This window comes from Triturus cristatus, chromosome 1_2, assembly GCF_964204655.1.
Source record: "Triturus cristatus chromosome 1_2, aTriCri1.1, whole genome shotgun sequence".
Classification (NCBI taxonomy): domain Eukaryota; kingdom Metazoa; phylum Chordata; class Amphibia; order Caudata; family Salamandridae; genus Triturus; species Triturus cristatus.
Window position 1 is genome coordinate 75,815,327 of NC_140580.1, and position 16,496 is coordinate 75,831,822.

Below are 16,496 nucleotides of genomic sequence, written 5' to 3' on the forward strand. Positions count from 1 at the left end.
ACCGGGCTCAAAAGGTATTAGAACTCCTCTAAGCACCTAATATTGCTATATTTTACAACTAAACATGTTGTCACAAGGACAGTTATCTAGCAAGTGCTAGTCATGATTTCAATAGTGCAGCAGGTGCAGTGGCACCAGGACCAAAAGTCCCAGGCACCCCACTAAACACCGATTATTGCTATATTTTACAACTAAACAGGCAGTCGCATGTGCAGTTATCTTTCAGACACTAGGGTCATTATTTGAATGGTGCAGCAGGTACACTGGCACCGGGCCAAAAAGTTGTCAGAACTCCTCTAAACACCTAATGTTGCTATATGTTACTACTAAACAGGCACTCATGATTGCCGTTACCTAGCAAGCACTAGGGTCATGATTTCAATAGTGCAGCAGCACCAGGACCAAAAGCTCCTGACACCCCACTAAACACCTAATATTGCTAAAAAAAAATCCGAAACAGGCAACCACAAGTGCAGTTAACTTACAGACAACAGGGTCAAGATTTGAATGGTGCAGCAAGTACAGTGGCACAGGGCCCAGCATTTGTCATGACCTTCTCAAAGCACCCAATATTGCTTTATTTTACTACAAAACAGGCTGTCACAATTGCAGTTACTTTGCAGTTGAAAGGGGCTTGATTTAAATGGTGCAGCAGGTGCAGTGGCACTGGGCCCAAAGGTTGTCATAACTCCACTAAACACCAAATATTGCTATATTTTACTACTAAACAGGCAGTCACAGGTGCAGTTATCTTGCAGGCAACAGGGCCATGATTTGAATCATGCTGCAAGCGCAGTAGCACCGGGTCCAGAAGTTGTCAGAACTTCTCTAAACACATAATATTGATATATTTGACAGCTAAAAAGGCAGCCACAATTACAGTTACCTTGCAGGTGCAGTGGCACTGGGGCAAATCGCTCTAGGGATCCCACTCAACCCATATTATTGCTAAATTGTACTACTAAACAAGACAGTGACAAGTGCATTTACCAAGCAGGCAATAGGGTCTTGATTTGAATGGTGCAGCAAGTGCAGTAGCACCAGGACCAAAAGCTCTAAGAACCCCAATAAACACGTAATATTGATATACTTGGCAGTCACGAGTGCAGTTGCCTTGCAGACAACAGGGTCAAGAGTTGAATGGTGCAGGACAGGACAGGACATAAACAAGTCATAACACTGTAACAGACTTTCTGTAACTTATATTGTACAACTACTCGGCAAGCTACAACTTACAATGAAAAACAGCTTATTATTAATCACATAAGCGAAACCTAATGCATTAACCGATTGCTTGTTAGAGTTAATGGTTATGGCAAAATACAATTTTGCCTGGAGCACTAACAATCCTCGTACCTGAGCGATGAATACTGAGGCCTTTACCTGAACGGAACCACAGTCGCACTCCTCCCCCGAGTCCACAATGTTGTTGCCACAGACCGGCTCTGTCAGGACTTCGCTGGGTTTGGGGGCGTTTTTCAGACAATTTCCTTTGTTCTGAAGGATGAGATTCTGAAAATCTCGGCTGCTGCACGTGCTGAAGTTCTTTGCTCCCCTACAAGGAAGTACAGCCAATGAATAAGATGGCAGCAATAACTCAGAAGTGGCCGCCATGGTGAATCAAGCTAACATGGGACCCAATGACCCCTGATCGTTTCTATCAATGAGCGCCATATGGAGGCGCGTATGCAATAAATATATATATCCATTTCTATTTCTTGATTCTTGAATGAAAATGTATACCCTGTTTCTACATCTCTGACATTCATTTCTTACCCACATTGGGGCAAGTCAGTTGGGGCTCAAACTCTCGCTCATTCTCTAGCCACCAAGAGGTCCATCTCATGTCTGCTCCCTGACCATGGCTCCTTGTCTTATGTTTTTTCTCTCTCATTCTTATTCACCATGTCTTAATAAAAATGGATTTCGAAAAGAACTTTACTGGCCTGGAAGACTATACGGGAGTTGACAATTAATTCATCGTATGAAATATTACAGCACCAAGAAAACAGGAAATTGGTACAGCAGCACCTTCCATGTTTTCTAACATTTATGTATTGAAACACACACACATGCATAAGTACATACATGTATTTATATGAATGTTAATTTATGGTAAGGAATAAAACATACTTCGTACAAGTTTCATATACAATGACAATCACCTACATCAATGGGCGAATATGACACGGTTAAGACCGCTCAAACAGTCGTCAGAAATTCATTAATACAAGAACATATGATACTGCATGCAAATATTTTTTTTTGTTTTAATAAGAAGGTGTGCTATCGGGGTTATGTCCTATCAGCATCTCCAGGCAGTGCTAAATGCACAGACTGAGCAAGTGCTATATGACGCTGGGGAGTGCTAACAAGTTTGATGGTTAAAATCTTTTGTTATATCGAGTGGAATTAAAAAGATGAAAACACCAACTGAGGTCAAATTTAGGGCACTGAGACAGGTTTCCTACACCCATCTCCACACCGCCAGCCCATTTAGTCTGATTGATCAAAACAATATTTATTAAAAACGAACTCTGCACTAAGTAGAGCAAATTTATTCTCAATGGTTCACAAATGTATACTTCATCGTAACTTTTTTGTAATATTGCTTATATGTTTTTATATTGCCAACAAGGAGACATACGATTTGATAATTAAAAATCCCTCGACAGTCATTTGTTATTAATAATATTTGAATCAGAGAACCTCAGGTACCGCCTGACCCAATTTAATAATCAACATAATGTCTGTCATTCTTTTTAGCTCAGCTAACTATAACTCATGCCCCCACAATGCACTGTTTATGACCTCACATATTACATCACTAATGACATCTCAAATGACATCTCCAGTAACTATATGTGTTCATATATATACACCAAGATGTTATGTTGTTATGTTATGTTAAATACATTTATTACGTGCACAGCTACTCCGGAGTATCCCGGCGCGAGTCTACAGGGGTGCCATATTCGACTTCAGATAAACAGATGAGTTTTTGGGTTTTTTTTTAAAGGCCGCTGGGTCCTGAATGGTACGCAAAGTCAGCGGAAGAACGTTCCAAGCAGTAGTTGCCTTCACTGAGAAGGAGCCACCCCCAATCCTCTGCCGCTTAAAGCGTGGAACTTGGGCAAGGTACAGAGATGCGGAGCGCAGGGGTATAGAAAGACACCCGCTTTTGTAGATAAAGAGGCCCGCTTCCATGAAGAGCCCGATGAGCCAGAATCAGTAACTTAAATCTCACTCTGGCTGCTACCGGTAACCAGTGGTATAAATGAAGCTGGTTCTGTACACTGTCCCTGGCAGACAGTCCCGACAGCAGTCTGGCAGCGGTATTCTGGACCACCTGTAGCTTATTCAATAGATAGCCCGGAATGCCAGAAAAGAGGGCATTAGCATAATCCAGCCGTGACATAATCAGTGCACATGTGATTGTTTGTCTCGCTGCTGCTGGCAGAAGGGGAAAGAAGCTTCTAAAAGATTTGAACAGGCCGAAGCAACCACCAACCAACTTCTTAATGTGTACCTCAAAAGAAAGACGTTCATCGAACCAGATCCCAAGGTTTTTTGCCGGTTTCCCGGAGGAGGTCGGACATGAGTAGTCAGGGGGCCAAAGCTGCTCTCGGAAATTCGGATGAACTGTGCCAAATAGCAGAATCTCCGATTTCCCTTCATTGCATTTGAGCTGTACATCCGCCATCCAGTTGAAGACTGAGACAAGGCAATGTCAAGGTGACAAGGTGTATTGGTGAATCAGTGGGTTTATGAGTGCCTGTATGGCTGATTTGGTGGGTGCGTGACTGGCTGTATAAGTGAGTGATTAGGTGTCTCAGTGAATGTATGGATGATAGACTGGTTGTGTGAATGTTTGTATCAGCCTGTGGGTTAGTGTCGAAGTGGCTTTAAGGGTGTGTGAGTGGGTACGTGAGTGGCTGTATGGGTGATTTATTGGTTTCTGAGTACTTGTATAAGTGCCTGAGTGTCTGTGTGGGTGTGTGAGGGTGTGTGTGGCTGCTTTTATGGATGAGTGAGTGGGTGAGTCAGTGGCTGTATGGATGAGTGAGTGTGTATGCCTGTGTGGGTGAGTAAGTGGATGTTTCAGTGGTATATGGGTGAGTAACTGGGTATGTGAAAGGCATATAGGTGAGTGATGGGGTATATGGGTGACGGTATGGGTGAGTGAGTGAATGTGGGAGTGGTTGTATGGGTGAGTGTGTGCTTGTGTTAGTGACTGTATAGGTAAGAGTGTATGTGTTAGTGCATGTATGAGTAAGTAAGTGGGGGAGTGTAACTGTATGGGTGAGTAAGAGGCTGTGTGATTGTGAGGATGAGCGAGTAGGTGTGTGAGTAGCTCTATGGGTGACTGACTCAGTGTGTAAGTGGCATTATGTGTAGCTATGTCAGTGGCTTTATTAGTGAGTGAGTGGGTGTATGAGTGGCAGTTTTTGTGACTGGATTTGCGTGTAGATCTATGAATCAGTGAGTAAGTACTGGTATGGATCTGTGAATGAGTTTTTGAATGGTTGTGTGGGAGTGTGTATATGATAGGTTCTATGAGGGTGTGCGTTGGTGATTTTGTGGATGATGTCATCAGTGATGTCATTTGAGATGTCATCTGTGATGGCATCAGTAATGTCACTGACCATGTCATGAGTAATGTAATTTGTGAGGTTATAAGCGGTGCACTGCGGGGACACGAGTTATAGTTAGAGCAGCTAACTATAACTGCTGAATTTCACTGGTTTTGTACAAGTAAAATCTGAGCCTAACTATAACGTCCCTGTAATCTTTGTTTTTCTCAGTTAATTTCTAAGGTTTTTAATGCTATTTTCTAACTGTAACGACCCTGTAGCCTTTGTTTTTTTCCAGTGAGTTTTTATTTTTACCTGAAGTAAGATGCCCCTTGCAATGCACAGTGTGGGTGGGAATGAATGCAAGGCCTGACCTGGCACTGTGCTGCCCCCACCCATGCTTCCTGCTCCTTCCTCCTTGCCATCCATTGTCCATGCCCATGACCCTGCTCCCTCATTACAGCCGTGTGAGGCCATTGTCCTGACACTGCCCTTCCTGCCTGCCCTAAATAATTAGCTTGCTGCCCCATCCACCTCCCCCCTACCCTCTGTTGTCCAAGTCCATGCACCAGCCCCTCCCTCCTGCCCTGCATGGTCCGATGTGCTGCCACTGCCTTCCATTTAGCTCGATGTCCCTGCCCATTCCTCTTACCCTCTGTTCCCTAATTCTATCTCCCATCATTGCCCTCCTGCTTAGCCTTAGTGCTTAGCTTGCTGTCCCTACTCTCCTTCCCCCTGCCGTCCGATGTCTGTGTGCATGCCTCCGCTTCCTCTTTTCTGCCCACCATATTCCATGGACCTGCCACCCTCCTATCTACTCTGAGTGTTCTGTTGAGCTACCACTGCCCCTCCCACCTGCATAGCATGGTCAGATGGCTGTCAGATGCCACCTCCACCCTGCCTGTCCAAGTTCCATGCCCCTTTCCTCTCCCACCTGCCCTCCATGGACCATTTTGCTGCCACTCCTTTCAGCCCTCCATGCTCTGTTGTGCTGCAACTGCTCCACCTGTCTGCCCTGCATGGTCTGTTGTGAAGTTCCTGCCCCTGCCCTCTTTTGTCTGTGTCCAGCCCCTATCCCTCTTACCCACCATGGGCGTTGTCCTGCCACCAACCCCCCCGCTTGCCATGCATGGGCTTCTGTGCTGCCACAGCCCTTTCCACCTGCCCTCTGTGTTCAACTTGCTGCCCCTGACCCCCGCCCACCTTCCCTCCGTTGTCTCTGTGTATGCCATGATAGTTTCACTGTTGCCCTCAATGGTGTGCTCCGCTTCCAGTGCCCATCCTACCTGCCCTGCTCCTGCCCCCTTGCTTCCTGTCCTTCATTTTCCATGTGCAGACCACTATCCTCTCCCTCCTGCCTAGATTGGTTCACTGTCGTTTCCCTGCCCCCTCCCTCCTGCCTTTCATGGTCCTTTATGCTGCAACTGTCCCTCCTGTCTGTCCGCTATGGTTAGCTTGCTGCCCTTGCCTCTTTCCCTCTGCTCTCTGTTGTCCATTTGTATGGCCCTGTTCCCTCCCTATTGCTTTCAATGGTCCATTTGCTGCACTGCTATCCCGCTTGCCCTGTGTGATGTATTGTGCTGCTGCAACCCCTCACGCCATCCCAGTAAGGTCAGTTTGGTGCCCCTGCTTATCTCCCTCCTGCCCTCACTTATCCGAGTTGTGTCCCTACCCCATTCCTCCTGTCCTCCATGATCCAATGTTCCAAATGTGCCAACATTTTTGACTTGGTAAGAGGGAGATTTTGAAAAAAAACCCTAGTGAAAGAAACCACTAGCTGACTGGATGGGTGAGCAGTCCAAAGAACCAAGGAGAGAGAGAAGCCGTAATCTCCGGGAGGCAGTGCTTGAGACGCGGAGTGTGGTGACGCAGAGGCGCGAAGTGCTGAGTCAGATCAAGAGCTGCATCGGCATCCGCATTGGCGGTCCCATTGAAAAGAAGACTTGCCGTGAGACCCTGTGATACCATGAGACCGCTGTGTGATTTGGTGTGATCTGGATGCCAGACCCACAGAGCTGACGCAACCTAAGCAGTTTTGGAAGACTCCAGCTTTTCCCTGGTAAAATGGTGTTGAGGAACGGAGAGCCAGCACCATACTTCTTGTTTTGCATATTTTTCTGACCCCGACCGATACCTTCTCCTCCTCATGTGTCCCGCTGAGGCAAGCACGAGTGGCGGTCTACATGGGGTGGAGGGGATGATTGGTTTGTTCTCCTTGTGCAGCAGTTATCTGTCCAGTCACTACATTTGGTTTATTCTGGTCCAACCCTGCTGCCGCCTGCCGGTCCGTTATTCTCTGTCCTGTGTTCACTGTTCCCACTGTGCCAACTACTGCCTGGTTACTTGCCTGCTACCTGTTACTTGCTGACATGATCTTAGAGTGTCTCCTCTGTTAAGACGCTGCAGTTATAGTAGCTGTGACATCATATACTCAAGTAAGGTGTGGACAAACGACTGGAGGAGCTAGCTCAGCCTCCACTGTTGAAACCCCGAGGTGTCTCCTTCGAGTCAGCAGCCTGCTGTGGGTGCTGCTCTGTTTTATACTTGCACAGGGAGTCGTGTGGCAGTGATCGGGGCCCTCAGTAATCAACTGCATCTCTGGATCACTCAGGCTACCTAGGGCTGGCTGGAGGGGGGGGGCTCTGATTGGTGGGGCCATGCTACGACTCGTGTTCACGAAGTGCACAAAGGCGCTGGCCCTGGATCAGGTTGTTTTTCCCTGCCTTGGCCCCCGGCTTAATGTCTATAAAACCACTATACTCTCCTTATCCTGAGCTATTGGTCAATGAAGCTAAAACATAAATATAAGACATAAATTAGAAAACACATAAAACTTAAAAAGGAGAGTGTGATTGAAAAGCGCCTTTTTAAGTAACACTTGATGGTTCAATCTATTTGGCTAAAAGGATGCCTCCATTGAAGAAAAAAGTGCAATAAAAGAAAGGAATGAAGGAAAGAAGAGAGAGGTGAAATCGAGAAAAGGAGAACCTGTGCTTTCCACTCTTTTGAAGGTGCCCCAGCAGGATCTTTGGGAACTCCAGTATTGGACAAAGCCCATCTATCTGCCAAATCATTGCAGGTCTCAATTAAAGACTTTGTAGGGAAACACTTCAAGTCCTCTGTATTAAAGGGCATTCAACAATAGACCATTGTTTCAGTTTATGGGCTTTGGGTCAGAAGGGAAAGGAAACCACTGGGAATTTATTCAGCTGTTTTGTTGATTTTAGTCCAGCTTTTGATTTGGTTGACTGTAGTATACAATGGGCTAAATTAAGACTTCAGGGTATTCCAAATTGCTTAATTTGATAGCAATCTTACAGGAATTGCATACAAGGAACTGGGCCCAAGTGGAGCTCGATTTAGATGGGACTCTTTTGGGGTGAATTCCCTTGGGAAATGGGGCGGGCTGTGTCCTAGCCCCTACATTGTTTTCCTTGTTCATAGCCGACCTTCCGGGAGAGTTGGCAGCGACTCATTCCTTTTCCCCGAAAATTGCTGGTAGACATGTGTTGTACCTACTCTATGCAGATGATCTGGCAATTTTGGACCTGTGTCACGTAGGCTTGCGGAGGAATTTGACTAAAACAAACATTATTGTGAGGCTAATAAACTGAAGTTGAACCTGGGAAAAACTAAAATAATCCAGTTTGGGAAAATAAGTAAACCGTATAAGTGGCTGTTAGGTAATAGTAGGTTTGAGGTCGTATCTACTTATAAGTATTTGTGTATGACGTTTACTAGACAGTTGAGTTGGGCCTTGGTGGAGACGAGGGCAGTAGCAATGATAGGGGGCCTTCTTTTTTTTAAGAAGACTTATGGTGGCCCTTCCTGGACTATCCTTTGATAGCTTATAATGCAATGGTCCCCACTCAAGGCCTCTACGGACCCAGTTATTAGCCTTAAGTATGGAGGGAAGCTGGGAGAGGTGTGAAAGTAAATGTTTGAAAAAGTTGTTGGCTCGTGCGAAAGGTGCACTGTCCCAGGCAATAATATTAGAAGGAAATTTGCAGGCCTGGAATTTCTTAGCCCATAAAGCAACCTTGTGATTTTTCGATAAACTTTGGATCTCAAAGGTAAAGAAGATATCAGCCTTATGTGCCATTCAAATAAGAAAGAGTGAACTACAGTGGGCGAAGAAGGTTAAGAAAAGTCTAGAAGCCATCGCAGGAACCTTAAAATTAGAATTAAATATAGCTGAGGCCTTACATCTTTCTAAAGCAGAATTAAAAATAGCCAGCAAAAAAGATTCGAGGTTGGCTGATTTGAAGTATGTAAGGAATAGACCCTCAGCAAAGTAAATGGTAGATTCTTGGGAAAATAGGAATGGATTTCTGTATTTATTAGCACTTCCAGATGCCCCATTACGTATAGCACAATTAAATTATCGTGTAGCATTAAATGTGCGATATGTAAGAGCTGAAAAATGTGAAGCTTTATTAGATCTAGAGAATAATTACACATGTGTATTGCGTTTTCAAAATTTTTATGTCCATGAAATGCTGTTATTTTAATAGGCTTCACTTTTTTAAAGATATGACATAATTGTCGCAATGACGCACTTGCACTTTTTTTGTTAAAAATGAAATATTTTGATGTGGCATGTGCCTGCAAAATTCATCAAAATATGTCTAAATTATGCAATGTGCTAAGGTGGAAAAAGGAATGGAGATTTTACAGTAAATAATGGTGTATTAGGTATTAATCTGGTTTATAAGTGGGGGGTTCCTTCATTTCTTCTTCCCCTTTAAATAAAAATAATAAGATTTTATTTGGTTTTAAAATGTAAGACAGTATCTAAAAATTAATAAAGTATGAACTGAACTCAACTGAATTGATTTTTCCGTTGACTTACATTGAAAAAGAGGTGATTTTAGGCAGGAGACAAATAAAATAAAGGCCTTTTGGGCTTAAAAACATTGGGAGTCTCCTGCCTGAATCGGGTCTGTTGGTATGTATGGTTGTACTACCACTGCCTATTCCTTCTGCCCTCAATGGTCTTTTATGTTGCCACAGCCTCTCTTGCCTCCACTGCATGGTTGGTTTGTTGCCCCTGCCTCCCTTTTTTCCTGCCCTCCATGGTCTGTTGCACTGCCACTGCCCGTCCTGCCTGCACAGCGTGGGCAACTTGTTGCCTCTGTACTTTCCTCCATGAGAGGATCTTATTCCCATAGAAATTATGGTTAGTGCTCTAAAGAACTAAAATTAGGACATATTGTCGGAGTTCTCAAATAGCAACAAAGCACTTTTAAATAATTTGCTATCTTTATGTTTTTTTATCCAGTTGATCATTTGATTATACATTACACTTAGGCAGACATGCCAACCCTCCCGATTCAGGCGAGAGACTACCGATTTGAAGGCTAGTCTCCCGACTCTCGATTTAAGCATCCAGAAACACGATTCCACATGATGCAGCACGAACTACAGAATGACCTGCTTCGGCTGCTTAAAATAACTTAAAGTCGAGCTAAACTCAGAGCTTAAAATGACGTTGGCTCTCCAGCCTTTGTTTTCCTCCCCACCTCCCATAGTTGTGAATATACGATAGCCTAAGCCCGCCCAAAAGCTATTGGTTTAGAAGTGAGCTTGGGTGGGCTCAGCGTTCAGGACTACAGAAACAAATGTATTTTCCTGCCTCCGAGTCCTACGCACTGCATAATAGTATTTCTGCGCAGGCTTCAGCACTGCAGGCATCTCTCCTGAGGATGAGAGTGAGGCTCGAAGTACTGCACTGCCAGTAACCTGTTTCTGCAGGTCAGTGCACAATATTATTGTTAAGTTCCCTCTGCCTGCTATAGCGTGCTCCTGACACAGGTTAACCCCTTCCATGCTCATGACGGAACGGTTCCGTCATGAGCGTCGGTTGAGCTGTGCTCATGACGGAACCGTTCCGTCATGAGCCCGCCCGCGCAAGAAACGGTCAGCACCGCGGCGGAATTTGCGCCGCATGGAAAGAATGGTAAGAAAAAAAACATTTAGTGAAACCGAGAAACAGCACTGGGAGAAAAAATGTGTTTTAAACTCTGTTTTTGTTTGAACACTTTGTAAAGCTGCCAACATTAAAATGTTGATGCCAGTCTTCATTCACGCACGCTTTAATCTCCCTCTCCAAGAATTACCTTAGACACCAAAGCTTAATGCTTTGGCCTTAATTATTGGAAAGGGAGATAGAAGCATGTGACAGGAATCAACATTTTTGGCAGTTTTACATATTAGTAGTGCACCTAAAAACAGTCTAAAAGTCTGCTTTTTGTTAGCGCCAAAATGAAATACTTGATTTTCCCTATACTCATGACGTGGTGTTAGGGCCAGAGTTGCAGACTTAGAACTGGGAAACCAGGTTCAAGTTCTGGAGTTGGCTCATCATCCTGTGATTTTGGGTAAATAACTTAATCTCCCTATAAACAATGAGTGGTGACATTGTGTAATGTAATTGGTGCTTACGTAAAGCACTCGAGTACCTTCTGGTTGGTTCTGCTATATGAAAAATGAACAACAAGGTAAAAACAAAGCATTAATATAAGTAAAGACAAACAGATACCTGAATAGTGCCTGATGTGTAAATGGCTTGTCCGCTTAAATTGTTATCTTGGACAAATACTTTATTTCACCCAAGCATCTTGTGAGAGGCTGGTCTGGTATATGATGTCCACTTATGTAAGTGGGCACCTTGCACAAGTCCAGACAAGCCCATACGGTGGTTTTAGAGGTCCTAGAAAGCTCTCTAAGTGATAGCTGTGGAGAGCATCCTTAAGGTTTAGTTCAGAAGGAGTGTAAAGCTGCTTGTTTTACTAGTATGCAATCATATAGGTATAGATTGGATAAAAAGAACCACATATTGTACTCATAAAAATATGTATTTATTATACAGTACTCTCTAATACACAAAGATATCCCCTACCCGGAGATAAATACTTAGCGAAGAAATTATGTAAATAGCACAGAATACAGAGTGGGCACCAGGGCGGGACCATACCATATATTAAGAAAGTGGCTTAAGAATCACAACTCGAGTTGAGACACAGTCAAGAGGACATAGAATTGCTAGGGACCCAAGGAACCACCCAAGGTAAGTAGATAGAGATGCCACGGAGAGCGTGTGCAGTGTGCAAACACAACCGCAATCTTAGTATAATTCAATGTATAAGTCGCGGTTGCAATTATTAAAGAAAAAGGACCCTTCCCAGTGGACCCTGAAGTAACCCCATGGAAGACAGAAGATTGGAGAGCCACCCCACTCATGGATACCCTAGTACCCATGTTGCCTACACCAGGGATGCCGGGTGCATAGGGGTGAAGGGGTGTCGGAAACCGCAGTCGAACACAACGGAGGACTTCAGAAAAGTGCTGCTGCTGGAAGACGAGAAGTGTCCATTGGAATCCAAAGGTGGATTCTGGATGTGAAGAACCTGCAAGCAGATGGGACAGAGTCTCTGTCACTCAGGGGTGACCTGTATTCTTGGAAGACGAATGACCACCGATATCGTGCATTAGAGAAGAGTCAATGGTGACCTTGCCCCTACAGCTGTGAGAACCAGGTGATGCTGAAGATGACCACGAGACATGCACAAGCTGTCCTATGTTGGATGCCAGAAGCTGAGGGGTCGGTGTCTGTCGGGAGCATCAACAAGCCTTGGCAGCTGCAAGGGACGTGGAGATCGATGATGAGGCAGTGTCGAGTCCAGCAAGGTCCAGGGAACTTACCCTAAGCAGGGGAGTCAGGGCAGGCCTGGAGCAACCAGGGGAGCCCTAAGAAGTTACAGTTGACCCTCAACAGGACCCACAGGCCGGAGACACTGGAGTCGCAAGAGGACCTCAAGCAGCTCACCAAAAGATGCAGGCCACAGTGCAAGCAATGCGAAGTGGACAGGGATTTCCGGTCACTGGAGGTGCTGGAGGTTGGGGCTACTCAGAACCCGAAGAACTTGGAGGAAGAACACTAATACGCCTTTGCAACCGCAAGTTGACGAGGTGCACAGAGTTTCGGTTCCTTCAGTCCCCACGAGGGTTACTGATCTCCAACTCAGTCAGAGAGCACTTGGCGCCAGTTTGTATCACTTTTGTGAGCCAAAGCTGGTGCAAAGTGTTGGCAAATTTGGCCCCCTGTACTTTAGCACTTCTCTTGATAGAGCAGCCTCATTTTTAAAACATCACATTTATTCTTTGGTAACTGTTGTACATGCAATACAAAGTTATTTGCTTTCTTTATTAGGAACTGGGATTTGAAGTGGAGCCAGACTGATAACATCCTCAAGATGCTTGTTAAACAAAGGCGTTGCATAGGCAGGGCTTTCACACAAGATTATTCTGCATATTGATATCCTTTCCATTTACATGGATAACCTGGGTAACACAGGTAAGTAGTGATTTGATATAGCAGGTAATCTCTTATTGGTATTGATTTTATGCAGGTTGAACTTGGAAATTGTTGCCAGACTATGGCTAGTACAAACCTGCAGCTACAACAAGTCACTGCTTTGATACAAGTGAGACCATCAGCCCCTGTTCAGGTCAGGCATTTTTTATCCACTTTATTTTGATTGGATAATACAGGAATAGTGTTTGAGCATGAGCTGGAAGCAATCAGATCACACACCTCCAAGGGGAGAAAAAAAAGAAGTACGATTGTACATTCAAAGAGACATGGCAAAAAGAATTTCCATTCATTTTGAAATCTAGAAATGGGCCAGGCAGTGCATTTTGTGAAATTTGTGCATCACGTTTCAGCATTACCCATGGTGGCAGGAATGATGTATTAAAGCTTGTCAATACACCAAAACACAAAAATTGTGAACTGTCACAGACTCAGACTAGAAAAGTGACTGATTGGGTTGGAGTCCGGGCAGGAGAAGAAGATATTGATGAAAAGGTGATAAAAGCTGAAGTTTTGTTTATTGGCTTCCTAACAGAACATAATATACCCCTAGCAGTCTCTGATCACGCCAGTTCGCTATTCAAATAATGTTTCCAGATTTAAAAATAGCTGCAAAATTCTCCTGTGGAAGGACAAAAGCCAGTCATATAGTTAATGGTGCTATTGCCCCATACAGTATTGATGAGGTAAAGAAAGGCTCTGGAGAAGAAAGCCTAGCAGCTGATGGAAATAATTATGGAAATGATAAATCTCTTCCTATATTAGTGGGCCATGAAGACCCAAATACAGGGCACATAGTCACGGCATTGCTTGATACGCCTTCTATTGTTGCAAGAGAAGCCCAGACCTTGTTTGACACATGCAACCACGTTTTTAGAGAAAATAATCTTAGTCGGAACAACTGTGCAACATATTTCTCTGATAACACTAATTGCATGAACGGTAAGGACAACAGTCTACTCAGTAAAATCAGAAGTGAACAAAAGGATGAGAAACAAAAGGTGGATGATGTTGGTTGTCCTTGTCATTTATGTCATTTGAGTGCACAAAAAGTTTCCAAAGCACTGTTTCAAAGTTGATGATATGCTCCTAGACATATATTACCACTTTGAAAAAAGTGTGAAGCGCAAAGGAATATTCGGAGAATATATGAATTTTACTGAGACAGAAGTCAAGAAGTGATTAAACATGTCAGTACTAGGTGGCTAAGCTTGGGAAAGTCTGCAGAGAGAACGCTAAAGCAATGGGACTCAGTCTTACTTTCTTTCAAACTTTGATAAGGATTCTGAAGGCAATAAGAAAAAGGGAAAATCTGGTGATCGAGAACAACGACTTGTAAATCTGTTCAAAAACCCAAAGACAAAACTTTATTTCATGTTTGTTCAGGCTGCGCTTCCAACTTTTGATTATTTCAATACATTACTTCAAAGTGAATCCCCAATGATACATGTTCTCCACTCTTCAGCAATGCATCTTTTCCAAAATTTGATGGCCAACTTTATAAAACCTAAAGTTATGGCTGCAGCTTCAGATTTGCTACTAATTGACATTGAAAATGCAGAAATCACTTGCCACTAAATGAAATTTACATCGGCCTCATGACCAAACAGGAGGCCAGGAAAGAGGATCTTCTGGGCTCAGCAACATACAACAAATTTCTGAATGAAGCAAAGTATTTTCACATAAATGCTGTAAAATATATAATAAAGTCAATGCCTGCTTTAATGGATGACATCCTTATGTCTCTCACATTCTAGAACTCTGACACCAGACTACAAGCTACATCAAAACAAATTGAAAATCTAGCATCTCGATTTCCAGATGTGATTGAAGTGGAAGAGTTAGAAGGTCTTCATCAACAATTTCGGCAATATCAGTGAATGGCAGACAGCGATATGCCAAAATGTGAAAGAATTGATAAGGTTTGGAAGAGTCTATCCAAATTAAACAATTGTGTTACTAAGCTACCCTTATTTCCAAGCCTTGCAAAACTGGCAAAGTTTATTTTACTATTGCCGCATAGCAGTGCCTATTGTTAAGGACTATTTAGCTCAGTTAGGAAAATCTGTTCAGATTCAAGGCACAACCTAGGCAAGGACATCAAAGGAGGTCATGCATCAACCGCTGTTTACGCTGAACTGACAGGAACAATAAACACCTTAGCTGGAATCCTAGTCTAAAAACGAAATGTCTTCAAGTCACAAAAAGCTGCCTGTTATCAGTGGCAAAGCAAAACCAAAGGGGATGATGGACGGAGTGTTGAACATTGCAAGCACTCACTCCTAGTCAACTGATCTGGGTTTAATCCCTCATCATTCTTTAGCTCACTCCGCCACCCCAGTTCAGACATGGCCATACTCGTACTGCCATGCCATGTCTTCCCTGGACCGGAAACAAGCATCCTAGGACTGGTTTCTGGCTAATCAGCCATCATCAGCCAGGCTAGCTTGAATCCAGTGGCAAAGTAAGCCAGGGACCCACGTCTGGGCAAACCATGCCAACTTAGGGCGAACAAAGCGAAACCAAAGGGGATGATGGACGGAGTGTTGAACATTGCAAGCACTCACCCCCAGTCAACTGATCTGGGTTTAATCCATCACCATTCTTTAGCTCACACCGCCATCCCAGTTCAGACATGGCCATATGCAAATCAGTCTGACCCTGTGCCTCATGGGAACAGTCCAGCCCGAACTGCCAAGCCATGTATTCCCTGGACTGGAAACAAGCATTCTGGGACCGGTTTCTGGCTAATCAGCCGTCATCAGCCGGGCTAGCTTGAATCAAGTGGCAAAGTGAGCAAGGGACCCATGTCTGGGCATACCCTGCCAACTTAGGGCGAACAAAGCAAAACCAAAGAGTGCTTGCAATGTTCAACACTCCGTCCATCATCCCCTTTGGTTTTGTTTGTTCGCCCTAAATTGGCCGGGTATGCCTAGACGTAGGTGACGAGCTCACTGTGCCACTGGATTCAAGCTAGCCTGGCTGATGATGGCTGATTAGCCAGAAACCGGTCCCAGGATGCTTGTTTCTGGTCCAGGGAAGACATGGCTTGGCAGTTCGGGCTGGACTGTTCCCATGAGGCACAGGGTCAGACTGATTTGCATATGGCCATGTCTGAACTGGGGTGGCAGAGTGAGCTAAAGAATTATTTTGGATTAAACCCAGATCAGTTGACTGGGGGTGAGTGCTTGCAATGTTCAACACTCCGGTCATCATCCCCTTTGGTTTTGCTTTGTTCGCCCTAAGTTGGCAGGGTATGCCCAGACGTGAGTCCCTTGCTCACTTTGCCACTTGATTCCAGCTAGCTTGGCTGATGACGGCGGATTAGCCAGAAACTGGTCCCAGGATGCTTGTTTCCGGTCCAGGGAAGACATGTCTTGGCAGTTCGGGCTGGACTGTTCCAATGAGGCACAGGGTCAGACTGATTTGCATATGGCCATGTCTGAACTGGGGTGTGGGAGTGAGCTAACGAATCATGATGGATTAAACCCAGATCAGATGACTGGGTGTGAGTGCTTGCAATGTTCAACACTCCGTCCATCATCCCC

General features: G+C 44.4%; 1 protein-coding gene across 1 annotated transcript in view; it reads right to left on the reverse strand.

Moving 5' to 3' along the window:
- LOC146866832 (disintegrin and metalloproteinase domain-containing protein 9-like) overlaps nucleotides 1-16,496 on the reverse strand; it is a 762,935-nt gene that overhangs the window by 445,172 nt on the left and 301,267 nt on the right. The window contains exon 12 of the mRNA XM_085601842.1: nucleotides 1,384-1,555. Coding sequence (XP_085457968.1) covers nucleotides 1,384-1,555 — 172 coding nt within the window. The remainder of the gene's footprint in view (nucleotides 1-1,383; nucleotides 1,556-16,496) is intronic.